General features: G+C 70.0%; 2 protein-coding genes across 2 annotated transcripts; both read left to right on the top strand.

The window, feature by feature from the left end:
• PPP1R27 (protein phosphatase 1 regulatory subunit 27) lies at positions 1–1,177 on the top strand. Its single transcript, XM_054592933.1, has 3 exons — positions 1–349; positions 435–585; positions 888–1,177. The coding sequence occupies exons 1-3, from the start codon at positions 160–162 to the stop codon at positions 1,009–1,011; spliced, it is 465 nt and encodes a 154-aa protein (XP_054448908.1). The 5' UTR covers positions 1–159; the 3' UTR covers positions 1,012–1,177.
• Positions 1,178–2,274: 1,097 nt separating this feature from the next.
• MCRIP1 (MAPK regulated corepressor interacting protein 1) lies at positions 2,275–8,435 on the top strand. The gene is made up of 5 exons (XM_054593313.1): positions 2,275–3,164; positions 6,571–6,626; positions 6,717–6,835; positions 7,310–7,411; positions 7,563–8,435. The coding sequence occupies exons 2-5, from the start codon at positions 6,619–6,621 to the stop codon at positions 7,625–7,627; spliced, it is 294 nt and encodes a 97-aa protein (XP_054449288.1). The 5' UTR covers positions 2,275–3,164; positions 6,571–6,618; the 3' UTR covers positions 7,628–8,435.
• The last annotated feature ends 3,817 nt before the right edge of the window (positions 8,436–12,252 follow it).

A 12,252-nucleotide genomic window follows, 5' to 3' on the forward strand; every position in this document is an offset into this window, starting at 1 on the left:
TGCTCTTGCAGAAGGGACACAGGGAGCGACTCGGTGGCCGTGCTGGAAGCCACTGTCCTAGGCTCGAGGACCCTGCCCACCAGTCTGGGTGGGGCCGGGCACCTTCCTCCCCCCGAGCAGTAGGGTCCTCGCCGGGTGGCCCGCGCCACAGCCCCCAGGATGCCCAGCAGAACTGTCCGCTACGTCCGCTACAGCCCGCGGCAGCGGCGGCGGCGGATGCTGGCCCAGCGCAGTGTGCGCTTCCCCAACGACGTGCTCTTCCTGGACCACATCCGCCAGGGCGACCTGGAGCAGGTGGGGCGCTTCCTCCGGGCCCGGAAAGTGGCCCTGGACACCATCCACCCCTCGGGTGAGTGCCTGGGGGGCCAGCCGAGGGCCTGGGGGGCGGTGGGGAGGAGGGCCCCGCCGTGACCCCGCCGGTCCTGTCTGCGCAGGCCTGGCAGCCCTGCATGAAGCCGTCCTGTCTGGAAACCTGGAGTGTGTGAAGCTGCTGGTCAAACACGGGGCCGACATCCACCAGCGCGACGAGACGGGCTGGACACCCCTGCACATCGCCTGCAGCGATGGGCACCCCGACATCGCCAGGTGAGAGGCGCAGCCGGCGGCTCCTGCCCACCCAGGACGTGGCCTCCAAACGCCGGCCCTGGAGATATAGTTAAGAAGCCGAAGGGCTGCGGGAAACTCCTTTCTGCCCTGTCCCCCTCCCTAGAGCAGGTCGGGAAAGTCAGCCACAGCTTCTGAAAGGTCAGGTTTCTCACCCTTCACCCCACCTGGAAAAAGGAAAAACATGTGGACCTCAGGGCCCCAGCCGGCACTCCTGGCCTTTGGGGGGGGGGGTTCCCCAGGCCATGTGCCCAGTGCAACGGGGGCGGCCCTTTGCACCCCAGGTACCTCATCTCCCTGGGCGCAGACAGAGAGGCAGTTAACGACGACGGCGACCTGCCCTCCGACCTCATTGACCCGGACTTCAAGGACCTGGTGGAGCTCTTCAAGGGGACCAGGATGGACTGAGCCCAGCCCTGTCCGCCCACGGCTCGCACCCTGCCCCACCGCGGGGCCGCGGCGGCCAGGACCCCGCTCGCTGGACACAACCCCCGTCCCCACCTCTGGTCTGGCTTTTTCTCCAGGCGAATTTTTTATTGTTGCACTTTTTACTTTTTCAATAAACACGATGCCTCAGCCCGTGGTGGTGCCTTTATTGCTGGAGACGCGCGCCCGTCCCGGTCCCCGGCTCCAGCCGCTCCCGGCGGTCAGCAGGGCCCGACGTCCACGCCGGGCCAGGGCCCCCCGAGCCCCGCAGGTCCCGACACGGCGGCCCTGTCGCCCCGCGCGCCGGGCGTCACGTGGCGCGCCTGGCCCTGCGCGTGCGCGGCGCGCGTCACTTCCGGCCGGGCCCCAGCTGGCGGAGGCGGCGGCGGCTGAGCGGCGAGGTGAGGCGGCAGCGGCGGGGGCGGAGCGGGCGCGGTCGGGACCCGCCCTGGTGCGGAGGCCGCGAGGGGAGGGCCGGGGCGGGTCGCGGAGCCCGCGCGCCCCACCCACCCCGCCCCGCGCCCGGGCCTGCTGGGGGCGCCCGCCGCGGCGGCGCGGGAGCCGGGGGCGTGCGGGACGTGGCGCCCGGGCCGCGGGGCGGGGCCGGGCCGGGCGCGGCGGCCGGTCGCAGCGGCCGGGCCCGGGGTCCGAGGCGCCGTCTCCGGCCTCAGAGGAGCCCTTGGAGCGCGCACCCGGCCGGGCCCGCTGCAGCCTCTCTTCCTGAGCGTTCTGCTGCCCCACCCCTGCCTTCCGGGCCGGGGCGTGCGGGGCCGGTGCGGACGAAAAGCGGGCTGCGCGGCCTGCCCCGCCCTCGCGGCGCGCGGGGCACGGGGCGGCCGCGGCGGGTGGTGCACCGGGTGTCCCCGCAGGGCGCAACTGCCCGGGTGGAAACCGTGGGTACCCCACTTGTCCTTACAGAGGCAGCCCTGGTCGTACAAACACTCCAGGTCGTGGGCAGGTGCGAGTGTAGCGCATCCCCCGTCACCCCGTCCTGTCTCGGGGGAGTTCCAAGAGAAAGTGGTCTTTTAGCTGGAACCCGGAGGGAGGACAGTGGTTGGGGCGGAGGGGACAGCCTGCGCCAAGTTCCGCAGGTGTTTGAGGGCAGCAGAGGGCGACCCTTGGGGTTGAGAGCTTTGAGGAGGACTGGGGCCTGGGCGGAGTCCTGGGGCCTGGACGGAGTCCTGAAGGGCGTGGGGGGGTTTTGGGGTGGTGGGATTTTCGAGGGGTGTGGAGGGGGTGAACGCGCTCAGGTCTGCTGCCCGGGACCGGAGATGCCGTTGTAACCGGGGAAAGTGGGGCCAGGGCTGGAGCACTGCTTGGAGGTCCTGCCCCCGCGTGTTCGGGCACCGGCTGCCCTCTTTGGGGTCCAGCTCAGCGGCATCCTGCTGGCACTGCCTGGGTGGTAGACGGCTTTCTGGACGCCTCATTGGTTGGCACTGGGCTGGTAAGAGCCCCACACACAGAATGAGAGCAGACGTGGAACCTAAGAAGGTATGAGTCTCGGAAATTCCGAGGGACACAGAGCGCCCAGCCGTTGCCTCATTGGTTCTCACTCCGCAGTGCCCGCCGCCGCTGCTCTGGACAGCCGAGCGTTTCCTCTCCTGCCTGCAGGCGTGTGGCTGTTGGGGGGACAGGGAAGAGCTTGAGACAGGGGCAACAGAGGCCAGGCTTGGGGCCCCCCGCCTGTCCCCAGGAGGTCTCAAGCCCACGGAAGAGCAAGGTACTGCACAGCTCCACCAGGAAGGCTCCCTCCACAGCCTGAGCCGGACCACATGGAAGTGGGGGGACAGACCTGGCTGCCTCGGCCCTGGAGGCCCGCAGGTCGGGTGGGGGCCGCACTTGGCCGAGTGGCAGGCTGCTTCACCGCCGAACCCCCGCCGTCGGGGCCGCGAAGGCCCCCTGTTTTTGGCCCTGCGTTTCTCTGGGCCTCCCCCCACCCCGCTGAGTGGGCTGGGGCTGGCTCCGCGTGGCCCAGAGCCGTCCTGGTACACGCGTCGCCATCAGCTGCGTCCCCCTCCATCTCAGCAGTGCCCGGTCAGACGGCGCGCCCCCTCTGGCTGCCCGGTCTGTCATGTGAGGGGTGAAAGCCGCAGAGCTCTCCTTCGAGTGGTGGCACCACGGGCCGTGCCCTGCTGGTGAGTGCCTTTGGGGGCCGCTGGGGCTCCTGCGAGGATGCTGAGGCCCAGAGAGGGGAGGGGCTTGCCCAGGGCAGCAGGGATGGGCCGTGGCTCGGGACCCTGTGTGTGCCCAGCACGCAGCCCTCCAGGTGCTTGGGCAGCAGCGGCCACAGTCAGCAGGGCGCAGCGTGGGCTGGGGGGACTCCGCGCTGACAGCAGCAGGCAGAGGGGGCCCTGTGGCAAAGACTGTGTTGGGGGTAGACCGGGGCCAGCAGCTGGTGACACCCGATGAAACAGATTGGGGCCAGACCGAGGGCTTGACGGCCGTAGAGGCCCCGGGGGCGCCTGGGTGGCAAGCGACTGGGGAAGTGGCCGTCGGTCAGGTTGTGCCGGCAGCGGGCGCACAGGGGAAGGGAGGGAGGTGCAGGCGGCCGGCCCTTCAGGGGGCGGTCCTCGCCCCCTGGCGCCCTGGGAAGCGGGAGAAGTGACCAGAGCACCGTGGCGGAGGCGCTGGGCCAAGGGGAGACGGTGACGGTGTTTCCGCTCCGAGACACGGGTCCTGTGGGCTCAGGTTGCACTGCGAAGGGAAGGCGCAGGCCCAGCCCCAGCGCCCGGAGAACCGGGAAGCAGTCTCAGGGCGACGGCACGCGGTAGCCGTAGGTCCCGAGCTGAGCTCGAGAGGCGAGGCAGCTGTGTCGGAGGATGACACTTCTGAGAGAGGGGGAGGGTCTGAGGAGAGGCAGCCCCCGCCCTCATCCCTGGCGTGGCTCCGGGGGTTCCTGGATGCAGGCCGTGCCCACCCCTCCCCCGACCCATACCTGAGCGCCTGGTCTCTGTCCTGCCAGACTTCAGCCCCTGCCCTCACCGGAGCCCTCGGTGGCTTTCGTGGGTCCCCTTAGGTGTCCCTCGTGCCCTTCCAGGCCGGTGCTGTTCTCTCCAGCGCCTTGGTGGCTGGCCCCTCCACGCCTGCCCTTCGGTGGCCCTGCTCAGCACTTTCCTTGCTGGAAAACACACTCAGGTTGCCTTTCGCTCTGCCGGACGCACACCACATGGGCCTGCAGCTGGTGCCAGCGCTGCGCACCGGCCTCTGGGCCCGCCCCCATCCCCCTCTGCTCCCCCACCCGCTAGGCCGTCCTGGCAGAGGCCCCCGGGGGCTCTGCTGTGCTGGTCCAGACGCGCACTCAGCCCAGGTCTTCACCTCCGCCTCCTCCATGCACTGGAATGGCTGTCACAGGCGTGCATGTTTGTTTGATTTTTAAGATTTTATTTATTTACTTTTAGAGAGAAGGGAAGGGAGAGAGAAACATCTACCTGATACGTTGATTAGTTGCTTCTCGCGCGCCCCCTACTGGGGACTTGGCCCACAACCCAGGCCTGTGCTCTGACTGGGAATCAAACCAGCCACCCTTTGGTTCATAGGCCGGTGCTCGATCCACTGGGCCATGCCAGCCAGGGCTCGTTTGATTTTTAATAAACATTTTCTTTGGGTCAGAACTGGGCTCAGCTCCGTGGAAGACACCCAGGGGTGATGTAGGCGCGCGAGCTGTCTCCAAGGGAGCAGCCGGTGCCCGGCCCCCGGGAAGCTACCAGCACGTCCACCTGGTGCCTTGGTGCCCGGAGCCCTGCCCGGCGGCAGGGTCTTGGCAGGGCCGGGCCAGCAGAGGCTCTGGTGAGAAAGGCCCGGGCAGGAAGCTGAGCTGTGTGAGAAGTGGGGACCCGGAGGTTGCTCCCATCTGGGAAGGCCGGTTGGTAGGACGCAGGCTGTTAAAGTCAGGCCGTGGGGTAACCCTCCCACCTTCCCACCTTGAGAGGAAGCAGGCAGTGGCTCCTTTGAAAACGTTGCTTTATTTGCTCTTCAAGTCTGATGGGCGTGAGAACCTGTTGCGTGTCTGGTCCCCAGGAGCAGGGTCTCCCAGGGCATCTGACTGGGGGCCTCGGTGACGGCGCTCGGCCTCAGGCCCAGGAGCGGCACCTCCTCCGTGAGCTCCTGGTCTCGCCAGGAAGCCCAGCCAGTGGGGGGTGGCTTGCGGCGGGTCCCCAACACAGACCAAGGGTTCTGCGGGACTGGGGCTCAGCTCGCGGGCCCTGCCCCTGCAGGCCAGTTGCTCTGGGCCCAGCCCAGCCAGGCCTGGGGACCACAGAGGCGAAGGGGAGCGGGGCGGCTCCAGGCTGTGGCTGGAGGAGGCCGCGGCCGCAGCAGCTGCGCTGGGTGCAGAGGTGGGGTGGGCGAGGCTGCCGGGGCAGGTGCCCCCGAGAGGTGGCTAAGTGGGGGGCCGGCTGCCCGAGGCCGGGACCCTGGGTGAGGAGAGGCGAGGGCCGGGCCCCTGGCGGCACCTCCATCCTGGAGCAGAACTGGAGCTCCCCCCCTGCTCAGGGCCAGCAGCCCCTTGAGCGAGCGCCCCAGGACGCCACCCCCCGTGCCCCCACGTGGTGGCCTGGGCAGGATCGCAGGTGGAGGCTGCTGGTCTGGGGGCAGGGCAGGGCTCCTCGTGCTCACGGGAGGCTGGTTTTGTGCCGTGCTGCTGTGTGTGACTTGGCCTGCGGGTGTTTCAGTGCTGCGTGGTGAGCGGGGGAAGGCCCCCGCACTGCCTTCGCCCGGCCTGCCGGCGGGGGCTGCGGCTTGCACTTAGCACGGTTCCAGGGTCGGCGGGGGAGGCCCTTGCGCTCAGAGCCCCATCCTACGGCTCCCCCACCCCCCTCTGGGCAAGCTCTGGGGCAAGGCCAGGCTGGGACCAGTCCTGTCCAGCTGGCGAGTCTGAGAGCAAACCTAAAAATAGGCTCCCACCCAGGGCTCTAAAATCCCCTGGGCAGAGAGGGTATAAACAGGCCATGCCAGGGTCTCGGTCACTGGGTCAGGCGCGGCCAGCAGCTTCCTCTCTGCTCACACCCCTCCCCCAGCCCGCCTGCCCTGCTGGCTTCTGCGTCCCCTGCACCCGCTCCCTCAGAGGGGCCTCCGGGACCAGGAAGCTGGGCAGGTTTCTGCGCAGGCTCCCTGTGTCCTCACCACTTAGGAAGCACGTCCTCACCTTGCAGATGAGGACTGAGGCCTGCGGAAACAACACGCCAGGCTCTGTGGACAGAGCTGGGGTCCACGGAAGGGGAGCCCCGTGGCTCTGGAGGCGAGCTGTCACGGAGCAGACAGCACCTGGCCGGGGGAGGGGGCCGCCCGGGCGGCGGCGGTCCAGGGACTGGGGGCTCAGGCTGCTCCCAGGAATGTGTGTCGCTGCCCCGGCCCTGGGCTCCCCCGAGTCGAGGCTGCCGCCTCGGCAGCTGGACACCCCTCGAAGCCCTTGGTGACAGTGAGGTCACAACAGCTTGTCAGCCGCACACAGGGAGGAGGCTGACACGCCCCACGCCCCTCCGGTCTCTGAAGCCCCTGGGGAGAGGCTGACGCTGTGTCCCGTGCCCCGGGCTTCCCTTCCAGAGGCTGAGGGGATCTGGCGGCGGAGCGGGAAGCCCAGACGCCCCAGCGATGACCAGGTGAGTCTCAGGCGGCGGGGCGGACTCTTTCGGGGGGTGAGCGGGTGGGACCCCTTGCCCCCGACGCCCCTCACCAGCCAGGCCCCCCAGCTCCCCTGTCTCCAGAGTCGTCTACAACGGCAAGAGGAACAGCAGCCCCCGCGCCCCCCCCAGCAGCAGCGAGATCTTCACGCCGGCCCACGAGGAGAACGTGCGCTTCATTTACGAAGGTGCGGCGCCCCGCCTGCCCCTGCCCTCGCCTCCCCTCTCCTCCCGCAGCCACTGTGATTCCCAGGGGCCGCCCCCACCCCCAGCAGAGGCAGCACGTGGAGCTGGTGGCGTTCTCTCGGGGAGGGGGCGCTGTGGAAGGCGGATGCACACTCTGGGGGAGCCCAGCGTGGAGGCTGTGTGCGGGAGGGCCGCCCGGGGTGAGCGCTGCGCCCGGCCGGCCACCTGCACCTCTGCGCCTGTAGCCCTGGCCCCCACGTGGCTGGGCTGGTCCCGGCAGGGCTTCCTGAGGGGGGGTACGCGCTGGGGGCGACTCCAGGCCCACAGCGGGGCAGTCTGGGGGCGAGATGCTGAGAGGAGGGAGATTGGGGGGCTGGGCGAGGGCCTGCGAAGACCCCCTGAGGGATTGGGGGAAGGGGGACCGGGGGGGCTCTGCCGCTGGGCAGGGGCTTCTGACCAGCCGCTCCTTCCCGCAGCCTGGCAGGGTGTGGAGCGGGACCTCCGGAGCCAGATCCCGGGCAGCGAGCGGGGCCTGGTGGAGGAGTACGTGGAGAAGGTCCCGAACCCCAGCCTGAAGAGTGAGTGGGCAGGCCGGGCGGGGCTGCCGCTTCCTGTCCCCGGTGGAGGCGGCTGGCTGGGTGGCTGGGCCCCGGGGCCGCCCGAGGCAGGTGCAGGAGCTGGGCGAAGCTGCCCTCCTGTGCCCCTGCTGACCAGCCTGTGTCTGTGCAGCCTTCAAGCCCATCGACCTGAGCGACCTGAAGCGCCGGACCACGCAGGATGCCAAGAAGTCCTAGAGCCCCCACGGGGCCCCCGCGGGCCTCCGGGAGATCCGGCGGCAGCCTGACGCTGGTCCGCCCTCCTGTGGGCCCAGCTCCTGGGAGCGGGGACGGGGCCGTGCCTCCAGGGGGCCACAGGCCCTGGGACCGGGACAGCTCCACTGGGGAGGGGGGCCGCGGCCTGCCCCTGCTTCCCCCGCTGCTGCCTCCCCTCTCGGGGGTCTCCGCTGCCAGACACGGGGAGGGCCTGGGCCCCGCCAGCCCCTGAGCCCTCGGCCACTGTGGCCCAGGTGTCTGGAGCCCCCTGGCCCTGCCTGCCCCCGGGGCCTTGACCCGGACTCCCCTGCCCTTCCCTCCTCTCCGCTGCCCCACCGAGCCCCGGCCACTTCCAGGGTCAGGGCAGAGATGAGGGAGCTGCTGCCCCCGGGCCCGTGGGCCTGTGGACCCGAGTGCCACGTTGGTCCCTGAGGTGGCCGGCGGGCGGGGCGAGGGCAGCCCCGCCAGGCCGGCGGGGTCTCACCTGGCTGCTCCTCTGGCCTAGACACGGGAAGTGTGTGGCCCTCCCTGCCCCCACTGCCCCGCCGGGCCCCTTCCCTCCTGCGTTAGCTTCTGGGTGGCACGGGCCCTGCAGCCCGGGACGCTGCTGGCGCCCCCACAGGGTCCTGGTGCCAGGCCTGGCCCTGGTGGCTGCGGCACCCAGGGCAGGACTGTGAGGCGCCGGGCGGGTCCTGTGTGTGCTGTGTGCTGGGGGGGCACTGGGGCCCCTTTCCCTGTGACTGGAGCCCGGGACCGGAGAATAAAGACGGGCAGCCCGTGCAGGGCCGGACACCCGAGTTCGTGGTCAAGGCCCTTGAGCCCGCCAGGGCTCCACCTCCTGGGGCGGCGGGGGCTCCTGGGGAGCGGGCGTGGGCGGCCTCTGCGGGCCTGGAGCTGCCCCGAGGGCACCTGACCTGCAGACCTGGAGAGCTGTGGCCGACCAGCCAGACGAGCCCAGCCCAGCCAGAGTTTATTTTGGGAACGTCGTTTCCCAGAAGAGTATTTTGGGGCTGGATGGGCCCCACAGGTGGCTCTGGAGACATCTTTTCCTGGGAGTGGTTCCCCAGAGCTGGGGCGCGGGAGGTGGGGTGTGTGTGTGTGTGTGTGTAGCTACCTTTACAGAAGGGGAGAGGGAAACATTGATTTGTTGTCCCACTTACTTGACACAGATTCCTGTGTGTGCCCTGCCCGGGGATCAAACCTACAACCCTGAAGTATAGGGACGATGCTCTAACCACGGAGCCACCCGTCCGGGGCCTGAGGGTTCCGATAATAAACAGCCACCCAGGCTCCCTGCCAGTGGGTGCTGGCTGGTGCCAGGCACTGAGCTAATTCCCATAACCCCGCGGCCTCCGCTGCACCCCGGGACCTGCGGGGGCTTTAATGCCCAGGAGCCGGGCTACTTGGGCTGCGCCCACGGCCTGGGCCTGGGAAGGGGGAGCGGGCGCCCTCCAGCGGCGGTGCGAGGGGCCAGGTGGGCAGGCCGCCGCCTCGCCTGGACCACTGAGGGGGCTGGAGAGGCGGGGCTGAGGCCCCGCCCCCGGGCTGTCCTCGGCGGCCAGCGGGGTACGGCCCGTCAGGCGGGCGCCGGGGGGCGGGCTGGACTCAGGCGGCCGTCGCGGCGCGCGCGACCTGGAGCCGCGCGCGGAATCTCGGCCCGCGTCCCCTCACGGGGAGGCTCCCCGCGCTGCGGCGGCCGCTGCCGGTCGCCTCGCGAGTGCACGGGCAGGGCCCTCGGCCTCGGCACGGCGGACGCAGCCGGGGGACTGGACCCGCCTTGCTGCGAGCCCCCGGGGGCGCTGCGCCGCCTCCCGGCAGGCGGGCCCCGCCCGAGAAGGAGCGGGCCGAAGGGACGCCAGCGCCTCTGGGCGGCGCGTCGGGGAAGGTCCGCTGTCGCCGTATTAGGTGAAAGTGGACTTCATTTCACCGCCAAGCCCCCTCTGGGTCTTCCGTCCCTCCTGTGGGGGTGAGAAGGGGACACCGGCCCTGCGCCCTCCAGGGCGGCAACGAGCTCGCCCTGCCAAGAGCCGGCCACACCCCCAACAGGGGCGGCCCCGGGGCACCCCGAGGCCGTTTCTCGCGCACGTCCCTGCCAGTCCAGCTTTCCTGCGCTGCCCGGGCGGCCCTGGGCCGGGATGCGGCCCGTGTCCTGGTGGGACGGGGGTGCATCCACTTGTCCGTCTCGGCAGCGCGTGACACCCCTGCCTGACGGCTCCGTGGGCACGTTAATCGCCCTGGCCTCCAGCGTGGGCGCGGCGTCCTACGCTGACCCATGCGCTTTTGTTTCCTCCCAACGCGCGTGCAGCGAGCACGGAGCCCTGGCCCGTGCCGTCCGTGGGCACTGAGGGAGGGACGCGGTGCCCAGCCGTGTCCTGGGAGGGCCTGACTCCCTGTCTTCCCGGTGGGCTCTGTCCCTTTTCCCTTCCGTTTGGGATGGAGCCCGTCCCCGCACTGGTGGGGGAGTCCCCACGTTCCGGATTTGGCGGGTCGCGCCCTGTGGTGGTGACAGGCTGCTCTGTCCCCTGCATCCCGTGGAGCGGGCGAGGCGCGGAGGCTCGTGGGCGTGTAGGAGACGCGGGGGTCAGAGGGTTTCCCCGCTGCGCTGAGCGCCTGCGGGGTTCCAGCAGCAGCAGGGACACCTGCTGGGAGGGCTCCCTGCGCAAACCGTGGGGGGACAGGGCTCAGCGTGAGCGGCGCATGGGCACAGGAGGGACCCGTGGGAGCTGGGTCGACCGTGCGGGTCAGGGAGGGCTGCGGGGCTGCACATGCAGAGTGGGAGCCGGCCGAACGTTGGCTTTTAAAGCTTGACAAAGAGGGGAGGAGAGTGGGGCCCGCCCCTGGGCAGCACGGTCAGGGAGGGGACAAGGGACTGAGCCGTGGGGAGCGGGGCGGGGGGGGGCGGCGAGCCTTCTCCTGCCCGCCCCACCCCCACCCAGAGGCAGCTGCTCCCAGCCCCACCAAACCGGTCTTCGCTTTGTATTTCTATTTCCATTTCCGAAGAGCAGACGTGGGCCGCTGCTCCTGGGTTTTCCCACTTCGCTCTCCCCAGCTCCCTCTACACCCAAGTGCCCCCCACCACAGCGCTTTCCTCTCCTGGCTTTGGTTACATCGATGCTGAGTTTACTTTAGATGTCCATGTTTGTATCAGAGCCGAGCCATGTGGTAAACTGTGATTGTTTTTTCTTTCCTGCCCAACTTTTTGTTTCCCTTATAGTTACTAATTGCCTTCTTTCATTTGTTTAGTTTCCCAGGCACTGACACTAACTAAGCCCTGAGCCCTCCACCAGGCCGAGGGCCTCGCAGTGTGTTTGATCGCTTCGACCCGCTTGGGGGTGTCTCCCCTGGGGCCTCTGCCCTGGTCACGGCCCCAGTGACGCCCTGGGCCCGGCTGACCTGGGGACCCGCCAGGGCGCCCCGAGGTTTGGGCCGCGCGTACCGAAGCCCGGGCTCTCCTCCCCTCGGTCCCCAATCCCGTTTAGTTGCGCGCACGTGCGCACACGCACAGCAGGCTGGGTGGCCGGCGCCCTTGGGGGAAGGGCCTGAGGAGGAGGACTGGGGTGGAGTTGGGGGGAGCAGAAGAGGCAGGGACGGGGCAGGGGGCCCCGGGTGTCCGTCTCCCGGGTGGGAGGGATGCTGTGTGGGCGCTGGGCCCTGAGGGAGAAAGTGGGTCCCCCACCCATCCACGCCCACCCACCTGCAGGGCTGCCGGGTCAGAGCCAGGGTTGATTGGCTGGGCAGGTCCGGCCCCGGCCGGGCCTGCCCCTCCGAGCCTGAATCCACTGGCCTGCTCTAGTTTCCTTGGGGACAGGGGCAGGGGCAAAGGAGGACAAGGGCAGACGGAGCCCGGGTGGGGGGGCCGTCGGAAGGCCCCTAGGTGAGCGCACAGCCCCGGGCGGGCACTAACCCCCAGCGCAGCCGGCGTGAAGGAGAGCTTGTGCCGGCCCTGAGCCAGCGGCGCGCACCGGCGTCTGGGCACGAGGGCTGGAGGAGGAGGGCCGGGCGGGCAGCGCCCTCACTGGTTGCAGGGGTGCAGCCCCCCACGAATGACAGGGGCCCTGGCCAACCCCCAGGGCCGCGGGAGAGCCTAGTTGCCCCCAAGTAGCCTCCCTCCCCTCATCGCTCCCCGCCTGCCGCATCTGGGGTGGGGGGGCCCGGGCAGCTGGGGGTGCAGACCCCCTCAGGAGGGCCCCAGCGCCTGTCGGTTAGTAATTCTATTTACCTTTCCTGAGAGGCCTCCTGTCCTCTCATTTGCTCCAATTAGCCGGGCTGTGCCTGAGCAGCCCCAGCCCACGTGGCCGCCGGGCAGCGGGCACACCCCCCCCAGGCTGGCGGACGCCTCCCAGCAGCGCTCGGAGCAGGGGCACCTGGCTGGCCGGCCTGGCTCTGCTTTCGGCTCCCGCCCCCCCCCCCCCCCACGCAGTACCCAGCACCACTGGGCCCCCGGTGCGGGAGGGCGCCCGACCACAGCCCCTACGTCCTGCCCTCGCCTCCGGCCCCTCTGCCAGGCCACCGTGCCGGGGGCCACGTGGACCTTAAGATGCACCCTGGGCCACTGCCCCGCCCCCTGGGGCGCACCTGGCTCTTCCTCCACCCGACACTCAGCTCGT

This window comes from Pteronotus mesoamericanus, unplaced genomic scaffold (genome assembly GCF_021234165.1).
Source record: "Pteronotus mesoamericanus isolate MK-2021 breed Mesoamerican mustached bat unplaced genomic scaffold, CSHL_Meso_final scaffold_408, whole genome shotgun sequence".
In the NCBI taxonomy this organism is placed as follows: Eukaryota; Metazoa; Chordata; class Mammalia; order Chiroptera; family Mormoopidae; genus Pteronotus; species Pteronotus mesoamericanus.